Consider the following 16,039-nt stretch of genomic DNA (forward strand, 5'->3'; position numbering starts at 1 on the left):
GGCGTTAATCTGTGTATTTTAATATCTAGTGCATGGCGAATTTGCGGACTAGAAATGTGAAAACAAAAATGGAAGTCAACATATACATCATCTCAGGATCGGAAGGAAAAGCAGTTCGGCATGGATAAATCACACAGGTTTGAAAATTTCAAAATCTTTTAAGGATGACTATTTGACACCAGGGAGCATACAACCTGGATCGTTTATTCACAGCCGCCAGAGCAAATGTGCTCGAATTTTGCAAGTGTCGCTGACAAGAGACCTTTTACTAGGTACGTGCACGCATGATTGATTGGGTCACAGTCACCTGTGGTCTATTCCGCTCTGCGTCTATATATACGCCCCCACAGGCGCTCCTTAGCTGGGTAGTCTGCTAAGTAGATCGATTTTCGTATCGATCTATTGATCCCGTAGTTGATATGCCTGCCACTGCAACCTAAATGCTCACAAGGTGTGCAACACAATCACTCAAAAAACACGCGATCTGGGTTTTCAACTTGCCGTGCTCTCACACAAAACATTCAGAACTACACTTCCATATACCTAGTTGGATCACAAATTTAACCATCTCCTCGAAAATTACGCAGATGAACGTGTTACTCGCATCATCTTGAAGAAATCGGCCGTGTTTTGAGACCAACCACATTGAAATGTGGCCTGCAGAACGATGCTATTATATGATGTAATTTATTCCTCTACTGATGGCTAATCAACGGCCAAAACAAAGGTCATGGCAAGACGTCACTGGTTAAAGGGGAAATTTACCCTGAAAATTAATTTTGGAATATTAATCTGATATGGTCATTGAAAGGCTTTCGAGTCGATTTTATTCACTTTCACTCGCTGGCTAACAAACAGCGGTGTACTAAAATACCGGAAGTGACATCGTAAACTTGGTCATTGAAGCAGTCGACGTGTGCAACTGTAAGCTTTTCCACTTACAGGGTGTATAGCATGGCTACAGAATATAGGGGCCAAGCACTCGGTGTCGATGTTTAAGTCAAGCAGAAATAAAGTTTTCTGCGAATACCACTTTGAGAAGGGCTGCTTTTAGCGAAAGTTGCAAGTCCAACTACTGAACTACAAGCCTAAAAGAAAACTGCCCGGGACATATCCAGCCCAAAGTGCTTTGCTTGTACATATTGGACTGTGCGTACGCTCAAGCACTAGAAACGGAATGCTGTAGACAGAACCGCTGGTTCTAGACTAATCATGGCTACCTCAGGGTGTTCTGTGTAACACATTAAAAATGCTCGCACTTTTAGAATTAATGTCAATCTCTTTAGAGCATTGGCATTACTTCGGTGTCGGCATGATTTCACAGCGATTGGGTTGACAATGACAGGCATGATTGATCGCCGAGAGGAATTTGAACTTCGTCATCGGAGCTAGAATAGTCACTTTCTGAACTCGAGTCGCTGTAACTTTCTGACGATGTCAGCCTTGGATCATCGATTGCTCGTTCAGGTTTGAAGTTATTACCGATTATCTTCGCCATTATGATTTTCAGTCGAGCGCTGAGGTTTGCGTACCGCGTGCGCGTATTCCACTTGGCGTAGAAGAGCTTGGTTATAAGTGACCTCGCTTTGAACCCGCTGTGAGTAGCAAGTTTGATATGTAACTTCCGGTTTCCGTGGGTTCAGTTTTTGGCCACTGCGCTAATACGCGCAAGTGAAAGTGAATGAAACCAAGGCTATTTTGTTTATTTTTCACTAAATAACGACCTCATTACCTAAGAAAGTCTGGGTAAACAAAAATTTCCCCTTTAAGTATAGTTGAACCAATCAGCAGTGGAAAAAATGACGTCATATGGTAGAATCGTTCTGCAGGCCGTATTTCACCGCGCTTGGTCTCAAAACTTGGCCGATTTCTTCAAGATGATGCGAGTAACACATTCATTGGCGTGATTTTCGAGGAGATGGTTACATTTGTGATCCAACTAGGTATATTGGAGTGTAGTTGTGCCAGCGCAGGGCCAGTTGACAAATCGGGTGGTGTGTTTTTTGAGTGATTGTGTTGCACACCTTGTGAGTTTTTAGCTTGCAGTGGCGGGCATATTAACTACGGGATCAATAGATCGATCCGAAAATCGATCTACTTAGCAGACTACCCAGCTAAGGAGCGCCTGTGATGCGCCCCATAGACCCGCGTGTTCATATGCCTGAGAAGAAGAAAGTCAGGAAACCAAATGGCTATTTCGTTATAGGGACTATACCAACATATCATCTTCGATGCAATGTGTCTCTCGAACTCGGCCGAAAATCAGGTGCGAATTTTTGTGTTATTTTCGGCCGAGTTTGGAAGACACCTTGTCAAAACATTAAGCATGAGCAACATTCCAGTCACCCCACATGGGTAGGCGGCGCCAACGTCGGTAAAGTAGAGGTGCCCAAAAGGTGACCGGAATGTTGCTCACACTTCTGCTTTGGCGATGTAACCGTCAAATTCGGCCGGAAATCACATGAAAGAAGTGTTTTGAAGCAGATTAAGTATCAGGTATGAACTTTGAGGACGATAGGGAACGATCGATGGTTACATGATAGATGAACTTGCTGATTTTCACAGTAAAATCGAACGTTGAAGATGACATGTTGGCATAGTCCCTATATGAAGTAGCCATTTGGTTTTCTGACTTTCTTCTTCTCAGGCATATGTACACACGTCTATGTACTATGTACTAGTATAGACGCACAGCGGAATAGACCACAGGTGACTGTGATTGGGTCGAGGTCAGGAGAGTGTTACCCATTCATTGCCCAATCATGGAGGTAGCACACAGATGGTGGAGGGTGAGCATTCCAAGTTTCAGTGCAAGAAGGCGATTCTGTTACATTACATGTGACAGATGGCCACGTTATCAGCCTTTTGGTTATAAGTAATGAGGTTGATTACAAGATTTGTTTTCTGATTGTTCTGTAAACACTTTCAGAGGCAGGCAAAATCATTGACATGTACTAGTGTGTGTAGGGGAGGGGGAGCGGGTCTGGTTAAGGAGAGACACAGTCCAACTAATATACAAACAGTATAATATAAAGCTACATATGGAACTCCAACCCATAAGTTATTGGTAAGGCTGCATTCACAAATACTGTCAGGGGTGCACTAGAGGAAATCATGATTGTGGATTTGAAAGTTAGGGGTATGGATTGGAATGGTTTGAACTGGGTATTCGGGGAATCTTAAGATATTTTGGTTCCTTATTTTTATATATTTCTAATTTCAGAGTCCACAGTCTGGTGGGTAATTTGATAAAAAAATGATTAACACTTATGTCATCCAATAGCTCTAATTTTAATAATAACTGAACAAATTCTGGAATCGGTTTTAGAATTACATGACGTTTATCTTTAGAAAATCTAAAACAGTATGAATGCCATTGAATTTTCATAAGAAAAACAATAGTAGACCTTGTATTTGACAGAAGCTGCAACTGTTGATAATTTTTTTAATACATGTACCTAGCATGATGAATTTACCTACATTATTCAACTTGTCAACAATGCATACATGTATATGAAGTTGCCATATATATGTATTGTTGATGACTGAATTATAGTCTAGACTGAAATTAATTTGTGAACAATACAAATGCACAGTACATATATACATGTAGTTTTGGTAAGCTGAATACTGGACAGTTCAGGAGTAAGGGAACGATACTAAACAACAAGCGACTGTACGGCGATACGTGTGTTGAAGAAGGTGGAAATCTTTGATAGCTCATTTCAGTGGCCTGACAAAAATGGCAAAAATAGCTTGAAAAATATGCAATTGAAGATTTCATCATAATTGAACATATCACATTAAGATCATCCCTAAGAACATTTCAACCAAAGCTATCAGATGAATAGAAACAAATTTTTTGACCAAAAATGGCAAAAATTGCTCCCCCCAAAAAAACGAAATTTTTTTTGCAGATTTCTTCATAATTTCAATACTTCATAAATAAGATAACCCCTAACAACCTGTATACCAAATATCAAAGCTATCTGACAAGCAGTTTTTGAGAAACATTTTTGACCAAAAATGGCAAAAATTGCCCCCAAAATACAAAATTGCAGATTGCATCATAATAATTTTAATATATCACATTTCGTTCATCTGTAGGAACCTGTATAACAAATATCAAAGCTATCTGGCCTGCAATTTTGAAGAAGACGATTTTCAATGATTTTTTGACCAAAACTGACAAAAAATTGCCTGAAAAATGCAAATATGCAAATTTTACCACAATTTTAATAAACCTAACTTAGGCTGTGTTCACAAAAATCGGTTAGGGGGCTAGAGGAATTCAGGGGGGATTTGAAAATTTTGGGGGTAGTAGAGGGGAGGACTTGAAAATTTTGCCCTACCTGTAGGGGGGGGGGGCTTGAACATTTTTGGTTCCCTTTTGTGTTTTACATTTTCCAATTCCAATTTTTTGCAGGTAATTCAATGAAAAATGAATACCAATTTTATGTAATCAAAATGTTGTAATGTTAGTAGTAATTTAACAAAATCTAGAACCATTTTGTCATTTCATGACTTAAATCTCGAAAAAATCTAAACGACGTGTGATTTGTCGTTAAAAAACAAACTTAAGCCTAGTAACAGGGCAGAAGCTGCAACTGTTAATGATTTCTGCAATATTTCAATGCAATATAACAACTATAGTTTTTTGCTATCTCCCTACAGCATGCTCAAACACACAATATTTAGTTTGTCGACAAAGCCTGTATATATAAATATACCGGTAAATATGTATTTGGTGATAATTTAATTGGAGTCCAGACTGACAGTCAGTTGTGACACAAATGCATGGTACACATACACAGGCTGTGATAGCAAGCTGAATACTAGACAAATTCAACATGCTGTAGGGAGTACAACAAGAACACAGTTGTAAAACTGAACAAAAATATTGCCAAAATTATCAAAGTTAATACAGCTACTGCCTATGGGCAGTGTCACTATCATTAATGCTCTGCCACTGCAGTGTCACTGTCACTGCATACCTGAACAGTGACAGAGATACATGTAGCTCTGACTCTAATGTACATGGTAGTTGAAGAAGAGTTTGGGTCAAATGATGCTCATGACAGTGAAACATACTTGTACACAAGATCGGGCCAGAGAGCAACACATGGAATAACACATAGAAATTTCTGAATTCTGGCATATGAGAATCATCAAATATTAAAGAAAAAAGATGGGGTCACCATGCTTGATTTTCTAAATTTTCACATTCTTGTTATAAAATGACACAGAAGTAAAACTTTGAACAGTAAAGACTAAAAGAAAAAATATGTGACCAAATGGAATTATTTATTTTTTAACCAAATTAGCAATTAATACACCCAAAATTTCAGAGATTAAAACATTTATTTGATGGAATATTTAACCTTCCAGTATTGTCAATTTTGAGTAGCATCTAATTCATATATGTCTTGTAGTTTTGAAACAAATTTTTGGTGGGTCACTGTGCAATATGGCAATTAGCCAGAATTCACAATTTGCCTACTCTCTCATGATTGTCATTTTTATGTGCTCTTCAGCAGGAGCAATTGACCTGGCCAGAGTTGGATTAACTCAAGTTGGCTTTTAGATCAATAAATCTAAAAAAATCACTGATGCATTTAAGAACTTGCCTTTGGAATATGACTGTACAAAGTGCTAATACAGGTACATGTAGTGTTGAACACCTGTGAGAAGAACGGCGCAATTCATGTTTATTTTTTCTGCACTCACATGCTTTACAAATATGCGGGCCTGTGATAGTTGGGGGGACTTGAAAAATTTTGACCATATAGAGGGGGGAGGGGGGCATTTGAAATTTTTTTTGGGTACTTAGGGGGATCTGAAAAAAAAAAAGATTTCAATCGAGATTCCTCCAGCCCCCCCAATCGTTATTTGTGAACGCAGCCGAAGGTCACCTAAAGTGACCTGCATATCAAATTCCAAAGCAATTGGACTTTGGGGTTTCAGAGGTTTCAATTGTTGACGAGTGATGGGCGAAGACAACAACTAAAAATCAGCCTATTTGATAAGCTCCACATCGCTGACAGCGGAGCTACTAAAAATACCAATAACAATAGAACAGAACAGCCACTTTTATGTTGTCTCAGTATATAAGTGATTTAAATCCAAGATTTTTTGTCAGCAAGTTTCTATAACCACAAGAAATCAGGGGCGTCTGCACTTATCCCTGACCTGTAACTCTTGTAGCAATGCATGCATAAAGGTACAAGACAAGCAAAATATGGAATATTTTAACAAATTTGGGTATAAAACAAAATGTTTGAGTTGATACCAAGTGTAAAAATACTGAAAAGATAGATTAAAATTTTAGTTTTTGATCATACTGAGGTGGAGTTGAAATATTTTTAAGGATCCAAAAGAAATTAAAATTTCATCGTGATTCCTCTAGTCCCCCCCAGTTATTGGTGAATGCACCCTAAGTCTTCTTCTTCCAGTAAGTCCTCACTAAACACCTTTAACTGTATTGCTTTTTCACTTTCACCATGAGGTTGAATTTACGTTGACAGAATGAACTGTTTTCTTCAGTCAAGCCATGCTCTATCTCTTTCTACACTTTGCAGGTCAACATTGCCAATTCAATATGCTATGATAACAATACAAGCATATAAACATTGAACGACTATTCATTCAACGAATTGATGTGATGATTCTGTGGTGGTCATTACTGCTGCCAGCCAGCTGGTTGATGGGTTCCACCAGCTTGCCTCTTTTTCAATCAGAGCCAGACAAGAGGACCATCACTGTGTCCACGTATAACTTGTGGAATGTGATGTTCAATTGGGATGTTAGAAAGTATAGAATTGCTGAAATGGTATGTAGCACATGTACATGTATGGGCTTCTACTTTGTGCTGTTATTGGAAAAAGGTGAAAGTGCATTTTAGATAGTGTTTCCACTTGATTTTCAACATGTCTTTTTTAACACAAACTGATTGATATTTGGGTACACTATTTCAATTTTTCACATACATGGTTAAACATTCAGAGGATATGAGAATCGGCATTACCTGCCAACATGTAGACAATTTTCATGTAAATAAACTGAATGCGTGAAAAAATGCAAAATTTTAAAGTAGTTTGGTAAACAGCAAAGAAATGTCATTGAATTGTGTTGAGTGCTTTGTTCATTTATTTCAAAATAATTCAAGTCATGAATGCAAATTTTTAACATCCTTGTAGTCAACCCAAAATTGTTATAGTTTTTAATTTGCAAATGTATTTGATTTGACAATACATCATGCGAGATTGGCAATTGTAACTTGTGTTGAATTTTTTTCATCTCTTTTCACACTTACAATACTCAGATTATGCATTGTTCGCATGCAATTATGCATAAAATATACAAGATTCTAGACGAATGGAAACCCTCTTTCAGGAATAGCTACATTATCATTTACCATTTTACCACCATGGTTTGGCCAAATCCTGTTGTTTACTGTGTGGTAATTGCAATATGCAAGCAACAGATTTAAAAATAGCTTAGAGTCATGAGATGCTGAACTGGTATAACTATGTGTTTATCATTACAAAAAAACACAAAGCAAACAAAACATTGGCTAGTCCACTGCAAAAATGCTACCATGACTTGTCAAGTTGAAACAGGCTACATTGTTTGGATATTTATTGAGAAATATTTCAAAAATGCAGGGAAGAGCAGATTATGTGAGCCAACAGATCAACCTCCATGGAACAAATATCCTAGGAGCTCAATGGTTTATACGTTGCATTCTACACCATTGAGCTGGACCTTGTTTTCATGCTCTTAATAAAATTGTATTTTTATGTTAGCTGTAAACTTTAGTGATAATGTTAACAAATAGCATTGCTTCATTTCAGATAAGAGAAATAAATCCTGATGTCATAGGATTCCAAGAAGTAAGAGCAGACAGCTATGGACAAAGAAACCAGCTGTCTGACTTACAGGCACTTTTACCGTATCATCGATGGAAGGTATTCATCCCAGTGCAAGATATCAAACGCTATCCAACTAGTGTACGTGGTCTTGGATGGACAGTAGAAGGTACATTTATGATATGACTGATGCATATGCATGTTTACTCAATATTTGCCTATGAACAAGTGTAATATTCTTTACCATGTATTACAATATGTTTTGAATCTAGCCATTTGATTAGCTGAATTTGGAGTGTACCAGTACATTCTCAACTGGAAGACTGCGGCCCTTAATCATGAAAACTGGAAATGTGACCATTTGATTGGCTGTGGCATCTGTGTCACATCTGTAAACTAGCTGGTGCTGATTTTGAAATTCTGTGAGTTCAACATACAGTCATATCAGACTTGCATACCTATATTCATTTTGTTGTACATGTCAACTTAGCAAAGCAAGTGTTTGCTGGAGGCCAGGTATGCAATGTACTTGATTTGGACAATGGGAAAAAGACAATGCCATGGTGAAGGGCCATTATAGCTTCTTGTGATAGACAATGGCATTTTGTGGAAATTTATTCTCCTTGGAATTAAATGTGATAATTAAGCTTACCAAGGACTCCATTCTCTTGTTGAAAATACATCAGCATATCACTATAATAGTCTGAGAAAACCATAGTTCATTGCAAGAAATTCTACCCCATGTTGTAGTGAACTGATAGACATGTTTATATGACTTCAGAAAATGTCACAGCGCCACCATGAGGTCAAACATAAAAAGTATTTTGAAAAACTTGTACATTCCAGTCCATTCCCATGAGATTAAATAAACAATTGCTATGATTCATGTAAGCTCTAAAAAGGCATCACCTCCTAAAAACTCTCCACAAAGATAAGCTGATGAATTCCAGACACTTTAGCAATGTTCAGAACAGTGCCTGCTGATAACACTGGAACTCAGAGTGTGGTAACGTCTGTTTAATCACAATCACAGCTTTTCTGTATTACTAGACACTCCTTCTCATATGCCTTGAATTCAAATAGCTCTTACAGTAACCTACTGACAGGGAAACTAATATGAGGATGTGATAGTGTGAAGATTTTATTCTGTCAAGGATAGTTGCCATAAGTGTATGTGTGGTTCTGGTAATTTTTTCAATTAAAGGGATCAATACACTTAAATTACATAAATTATGTTTTCACCAATATGGTTTAGTCCAACCACATTGTTTAATATCGTTGGTGATTGTGGACCTGTTTGCAGGGCATCAGGGTGAACTGGTTAAACAGCATCTTTTACCATGACAAAAAACTCCATCTTTATTGAACTGAACACTCGTCATATTCAAATGTGATGCAATTTATAACACGGAATAGGCAAGTGTATGATTGAAAATTATAAGTCTCAGGTACAGTACGTTGACAAACTCTCAGCTGCTGCATACTTTTACAGTACGTATTCCGTTGACTTCTGTGAACGGAAAACGTGCTTCCCTTGAAACCAAATGCCAGTGATAATTACCATCAGTGAAAACAGCTTGCTATTCCTGTCTGTCTCCAGGTCTTGGGCTGTTAAGTCGACATCCGATAACAAACAAAACCAGCCAGCAGTTGTCCCTTAGCTCGTCTCCAGATAAAAATAAACGGACAGTGCTGCATGCATCCATCAAGACACCAAGTTTAGAGCTTGTGCACATCAGCGTAGTACACTTATCTTATGACAAGAAACAACAGTGCAATAATATAGCCGAGATAATGAAATATCTGGACGGTAAGTTATAACACTTCTCTACTTTAATCTACTAAACAAGTAGTTTAATGAGAATTACAGTCCTTATTGTATCATGTGAGAGCTGTTACCACATTTAGCATTTAATTAGCCAGCGTGTGGAGTGAAGCCAGACATTTAGCTGGTGAAAAGCTGTACAGGGTGACATGTTAGAGCAGTCCCAAGTGCATGAGGAATTTCAGGAGAAATTATGCCCAAGAAACATTTAGGTTTTAATTAGGATTAGTATCAACTATGAACAGGAGAGTGTATTCTATAAGATGTGTCAAACAGTAATCTGTAAATGGCAGCATTTTTGATGAGCACACTGAGAGAGATACCATGAAATCAGGAGTCAGAATGCAGGGCTCACCCTAAGTCACCAAAAGGATTAGCCAACTGATTAGCCAAATCAAAAATTTTGTAGCCACTTTGAGTAACTTTTAGCCACTTTATGATCTCAAGCGTAGCAATTACAGAATTCTCGGCATTCAGGTGTTCCTAATTTTACAAATCAAAATGTTTTGTATGATGTTCCTGATAGTTTTTACATTAAAGAAATATTTGTTCAGTTTTTATTGAATAATCTGGGTTTTTATGACATTTCCAGGATAGAAATACTTTTTCATTTCAGATGTTAAACTTTTATCACCAGAAATAAAATAAGGTATCAATTGAATTCTAAAAATCCGGTAGCAAAGTGAAGTGTATATTACAACAGGTACAGAACATTTCTGTGGCATTCATTTAGTGTTCACAGTATGATAGCTTGTCATAAGCTACAAGCCTCTCATGCGGCAAATTTATGCAGTCTTCCATAACCAAAATGTTTTAGCCACAAGAATAACAAAATGGTGCAGAAGAAATCATTTAGTAGCACACTGGCAGTGTAGATATGATTGGCCCCAGTGTTACTTGTATGTCATAGTTGTGATCAAGCAGGCTGAATAGCATTTGAGTATGAGTATTTTTTTTGAGACCAAAGGGTTTAAAACATAACTCTTGTAAAACAAGACACAATGATAAATGTTCATTTAAATTACTCACTGCTTGAGAGTGTACATTGTTTTAATGACTATGATAACATTTTAGCACAGATATATTTTCATTTGATATTTTGATATCATCTAGAAATGTCTGGTGATGTTCACTTCTACACCATTAAGGTAGTGACTCGGGTTCCTTTGTAAATTTTAGCGATTTTGTGATTATTTCATATTCTGAACCCCTGAAATATGATCTTACTATTAGAGAAAACTGTGAGGTAACATTGTACCGGAAAATGTCTTAAATTTTAGTGAAAACACGGCCTTCTAACCACTGCGCGAGATATATTTTCTTTTTGTTTTAACGGTCCGGATTACTGTCAGCGTTATCGTTATACCTTGAGGAGATTATGTAAATTTTTACGCACCATGTTGCGCATGCGCGCACGTCTTCATAAGAGACGCTATCCAACATGACTGATGACTGCTGGCAGTATAAGCAGTGTAGAAAACGCAAACGGGGGCCGAAGCTGAAGCAAAATGGAAAGCTGATATGGACGCGATGTTGTGTGTTAGCCGCTACAGCTAACACACAGCATCGTACACAGGGCTAGCGAGAGAGTTGCCGACATCGACGGTTATTTACGAAAAGTGAATAAAAGACTTGCATTTTTGGAAGCGATCGAGTAGCTGAGGTAGGCAGGGATACGACTTGGGCCCAAGAACGCTGAATTTCGACAGTAATTTGGCTTTTTACGTCAAGTCCCAAAATGGATTTGAAGTCACCGACCCTACGTACGGGTCTTTGCAGGGTTGTGGTGAGCGAGGCGCTAGGCAATTACTGTAGCTGTAGCGGAACACATAGCATCGTACGCCGGGCTATTCTTGACCGCGGAGTGACGTCACTTTCACCTCACGCACGCGAGTGAGGCTATACAGGACAGTGAACAATGCTGAAATTATGTGACAAAGGACAGAACTTGGTGTTTATCATCGACATAATGTTGAAACTTTGAATACTGGTGTAAAGGTTGTAAAATCTACACTTCAATATTTTGTTCTCACGGCAGTGTGACGCAAAAATGACGTGAAAACCCGCAAGTTCCCGGATGTCCGCGGTCAAGAATAGATTACACTGCCGTCCAAAGAGAATCTATTTAATCTTCACTGGAAAATATGGTTCTATAACAGCAGCCCATATCTTGGACTTAGTTTGTCCATGGATGTAGGAAGCATGGTTTGTCCAATTTGTCAATCCGACACTGTTATGTCGGTCTAGAGCACAGCAACGTACGCGAAACGTCGCTTCACAATCGTTGCCGGTCAATTTCTATCTGTGGTCAAGAGGGTGTCGCGATATGTCGCCGTTTCAATTTTACAATGAGTGAATCTGTCGAGTATCGCCTCAGTCGTTTATTTTAAGTCATGAAGAATCGCTTTTACGTGTAACTGAAGTTGATTTTGGTTTCATACCCGAGGCCATAATAGTACATGTCACAGTGGAAAGCGAAATAGCGCACGAAAACCCGGTCATTTTTTATGGTGAGCAAAAGGACTGCAGCAGATCACATGTGAAAACCACAAAAACAAGTGCGACTTTCCCGCATTCCTTGAACTTCTCAACTACAGAATTTTTTAGAGCATCGAGAGTTGGTCGTCTCATCTCCGAAAGCAAGCAAGCAAGCAAGTGACGCGGGAAGTGACGTCTTGTACTATAGGCACAAAAATCGGCACTAAAATGAACTGGGCAACCATTTCACACTTGGTACGTGCATAAATTACGGGCTGTGAGAACGGAAGTCGAGCGCTTGCGAGAGAGCGAGCGCGCGTCGTCGGCAGAACGCAGACCTGTAAACCATTCCGGCTGTATGATTTTTTTAAACTTTTCTCGTCTTGTAACCAGACTCTAACCGTTACCAAACAGTGTACAGTTAATATAATTATAAGCTAGATACGTATTTGACAAACAGATTATGCCCTGAATTATCTTTCTAGTGTTTATCGTGTAAATAGTACCCACCGCTTACGCTGACCAGCCTCACGTTACTACGCACAATTTTCATCATTTTTAGGCGAACTAATGTTTAGGACTTGTCAGAAATTCTCTAACCTGATGCCCAATATTTAACCTAGACCCAGATCGAATAATTTTTTTTAAAACGCACAAAAATCCGACTTTTTTCGGCGATTTTGTGTGAAAAATGGGACGTTTACACAAATCGTCGATTTTCTCAGTTCCGATTTTTGCTATGTATGCTCACCTTCAAATGAGTGTAAGTCGGCGACGCGTGGGCGGATTTCCCCGATTCTTCGCATGCTAACACTTCATGAATAGGCCTGAAAAACCGTGTCTTAGATTTTGATAAACCCCCCTGAAATGACGATAACTTGACAAACGTGAACAAAAGCCGATAATTTATGCGAAAATCCGACAGTTCACACTTCGAAGGCTCACTGTGCAGAAACAAAAGCGAATTTCAAAAATCCAAAACACGGTTTTTCCCCCTGTATATCCAGCTGTCTAGTGCCGTTAACAGATCACTTAGGGGTGCTGCCAATTCTTACTTATACTCTTTTAAGTGAAAAAATTCAAAATCACATGTTTTTGACTTAAACAAATATACCAAATGCATGTTTTGACAACTAAACAAAATTTTTACCTTCTTCAAATATAGACCTATTAGAAAATGTACCACATGTTGGGTGTGAGACCCTGTTTTCTATGTGAAACTTTTGATTGAAAATATGTGTCAACGAAACTGAGTCACTACCTTAAACTGGTGGAATCTGCAAAAATATTAAAATAATTCAGAATCATATAATTTCTTGTATAAGTTATAGCAGTTTGAAATAGACCGAATTAATAATTTGTTGCTTTAATGTTTACATGAAAAATTGCAATTCACAAACGTGACAATTTGACAGTGGATAATGCTTACTGCAATTACTGTTGACAATGTCCCTTTGTGATGACTCTCAATAAAATTTAATTTCAAACTGACAGTCAAGCTGAATGCCATTTAAATTTGAAGGCACCAAAATTACCTTTTACCTATTGGACCACCCTAGGTGGCTCTTTTGAACCATAATTGTACACTTAAGGGGTCTTCATGCATGACATCACATGATGAGATGACCTAGACTTGACCTTTCAGAAAACGTCAGTTTTTCTCCTTTTCCTTTGTATTATTACTCCGTTTGTGAAAGTTTCCTTTGAAATTATGGTTTTTACTATCAAACTGAGTAGTTGCAGGCCAAATACTGATTCTAGCACAGTAGGTAAAACTTCTGATAGACTGACGGACGAACGGGACTCACGGAGGCAAAGCAAAGCCTCTGCTCTGTGTACTGCAGACGGAACAGCAACAATGCAATGTTTGTCTTACGTACCAGGGAATTTGTAACTTTGTAGAATGGCGAGTGATGTGTTTCAATACACTGCAACTTTGTAGGAAGGAGGGTAAACTGTTTCAACATCTTACAACTTTTTATTGTTAGCTGTATAGTTTTTTGTTGAGGTGGCAGCAGGGCCGGGCAGTAAAAATTCATTAGCCACTATGTTCGCCAAACTGGAATTTTTGTAGCCATTTTTAACTTTCTTTCGCATTTGGCTAATTGGCGATCGGGTAGCGGGAGCCCTGAGAATGTGTGACCAAATGAAGACTATATACTGCATGTATATAGTCCAAGCACTTTCCTTGGCCTTGGCCATACCCCACTCTGTCTCTGTCTGTCTGTCTGACTCTCTCTCTCTCTCTCTCTCTCTCTCTCTCTCTCTCTCTCTCTCTCTCTCTCTCTCACACACACACACACACACACACCTGAGTATATCATAATGTCGTTATCATAAATTCACCAATCTGACACTTAAGTATCAGAAAGCTGCTATAACTTAAATGGTTTGTTGCAAAAATAGTCAAGAATGTGACAGCATGAAAGAGTAATGTCTTCTATATACAAGCATCCTGTGCTGCATTGAAATCGATGTAGTGTTTTTCTGAGTGTACTGATAAGCAATGACAAGCCTATCGCTTTACAAGTCCTAGTTGATAAGTGATGAAACCGACACAAGAAAAGTCTAAAAAAAGAATTCTTTTTGCAAAAACAGCTTTCTAAAGGCTGATTATGTATGTACATTCATTCATTGCAAAACCTTGGAGACTGTTGCACACAGCATATAGGCAGAAGGGAGCTTAGTACCTCCATGCATACATATATAACCTCAGTATTTGGTGTGAACATTCACTGTGGGTTGTAAATGAAATTTGCTCAAATGATCATGCCAGTCTCAAAATATGCAAAGGCAACTAGAATGTTAAAATTAAGCAATAACCCCCGCCGCAGGAGGGTATACACGAGATTTTGGTACAATGCGCGACATATAGCACGAGCCGATAGGCGAGTGCTATATGGAGCGAATTGTACCAAAATCGAGTGTATACCCGACTGCGAAGGGGGTTATTGCTATTATATTATATCAACTTGCGTGTATTTGTTGTCTTACTTGGGTATTTTCATCATTCTAAGCGCCAAATGCAGAAAACGGACGTCAGAGAGATCGAACGTCGGAAATTCTGCGCCCGAGACCGAGCATTTTTATAAGTTGGGATTCCGTACAGGCACACAGTATCCTACGATAAATACGCATTACGTCCATATCGACATTGCATTTGATTCGCATGCAACACGAACGATACTTGTCAAAAAATACCTGCTGCACTCACACAGAAAATGGGTCAAGAGTTCAAATCAAAAGAAAAAAGTAACAATTTTTTTTGTAAATTTACATAAGAACAATAGTCCTGGCTTTTTTGGCATTCTAAAAATAGATTTGTCTCATTCTGTACCGCATACCGTCGCGACATTCAGTGGTGGCACAGTGAAGTTACAGGATCTATTTTTGATGGATAATTTGGACGTTAATTGTACCAGAAAACAAGCGGTTTTAAAATAATCCAGACTTGCGATGACTGCAACTGTGATGAACAGTTGTGCAGATTCTGAGTGTGTTGCCCGATGCAGGGAGAGCTGGACGCTGACACTGCTCGTTGCATTTGATGTCAAATATCGTCGCAGTCGCCAGGAGTCATCCCATTGTTATTTTGAACTTCTTGGTCTACATTGTTAGGACATCTCGAACTGTTATAGCCCAAACTTTGGTAAATATTATCTGACATACCGTTATTGTGAGGAAGTGTCAATTTATTTATGAACGAACGAATACTATCTTCATTTTAAAGAGCGGTACTAGGATATATCCCGTCTCGACTCCCGCAAAGTGCACGGTGCGCTGTCGCATCATACCCCAAACGTGCTGCTTCAGAGATGTCTTTCATCATCGATCCCAACTTATTTACACCAAGAGGTGAGTTACAGAC

General features: G+C 38.5%; 1 protein-coding gene across 9 annotated transcripts in view; it reads left to right on the top strand.

Moving 5' to 3' along the window:
• The first annotated feature begins 29 nt into the window (after positions 1–29).
• LOC139135985 (uncharacterized) overlaps positions 30–16,039 on the top strand; it is a 127,621-nt gene continuing 111,611 nt past the window's right edge. For 4 of the 9 annotated variants that reach the window (XM_070703799.1, XM_070703804.1, XM_070703805.1 and 1 more), the window contains exons 1-4: positions 30–137; positions 6,579–6,829; positions 7,854–8,037; positions 9,469–9,678. In XM_070703799.1, coding sequence (XP_070559900.1) covers positions 6,662–6,829; positions 7,854–8,037; positions 9,469–9,678 — 562 coding nt within the window. In that variant the 5' untranslated portion in view covers positions 30–137; positions 6,579–6,661. Of the gene's footprint in view, positions 273–1,140; positions 1,468–1,821; positions 1,944–2,647; positions 2,790–6,578; positions 6,830–7,853; positions 8,038–9,468; positions 9,679–16,039 lie in introns of those variants that run through there. The other 5 variants (XM_070703801.1, XM_070703800.1, XM_070703808.1 and 2 more) reach the window with 5 other exon arrangements.

This window comes from Ptychodera flava, chromosome 6 (genome assembly GCF_041260155.1).
Source record: "Ptychodera flava strain L36383 chromosome 6, AS_Pfla_20210202, whole genome shotgun sequence".
In the NCBI taxonomy this organism is placed as follows: domain Eukaryota; kingdom Metazoa; phylum Hemichordata; class Enteropneusta; family Ptychoderidae; genus Ptychodera; species Ptychodera flava.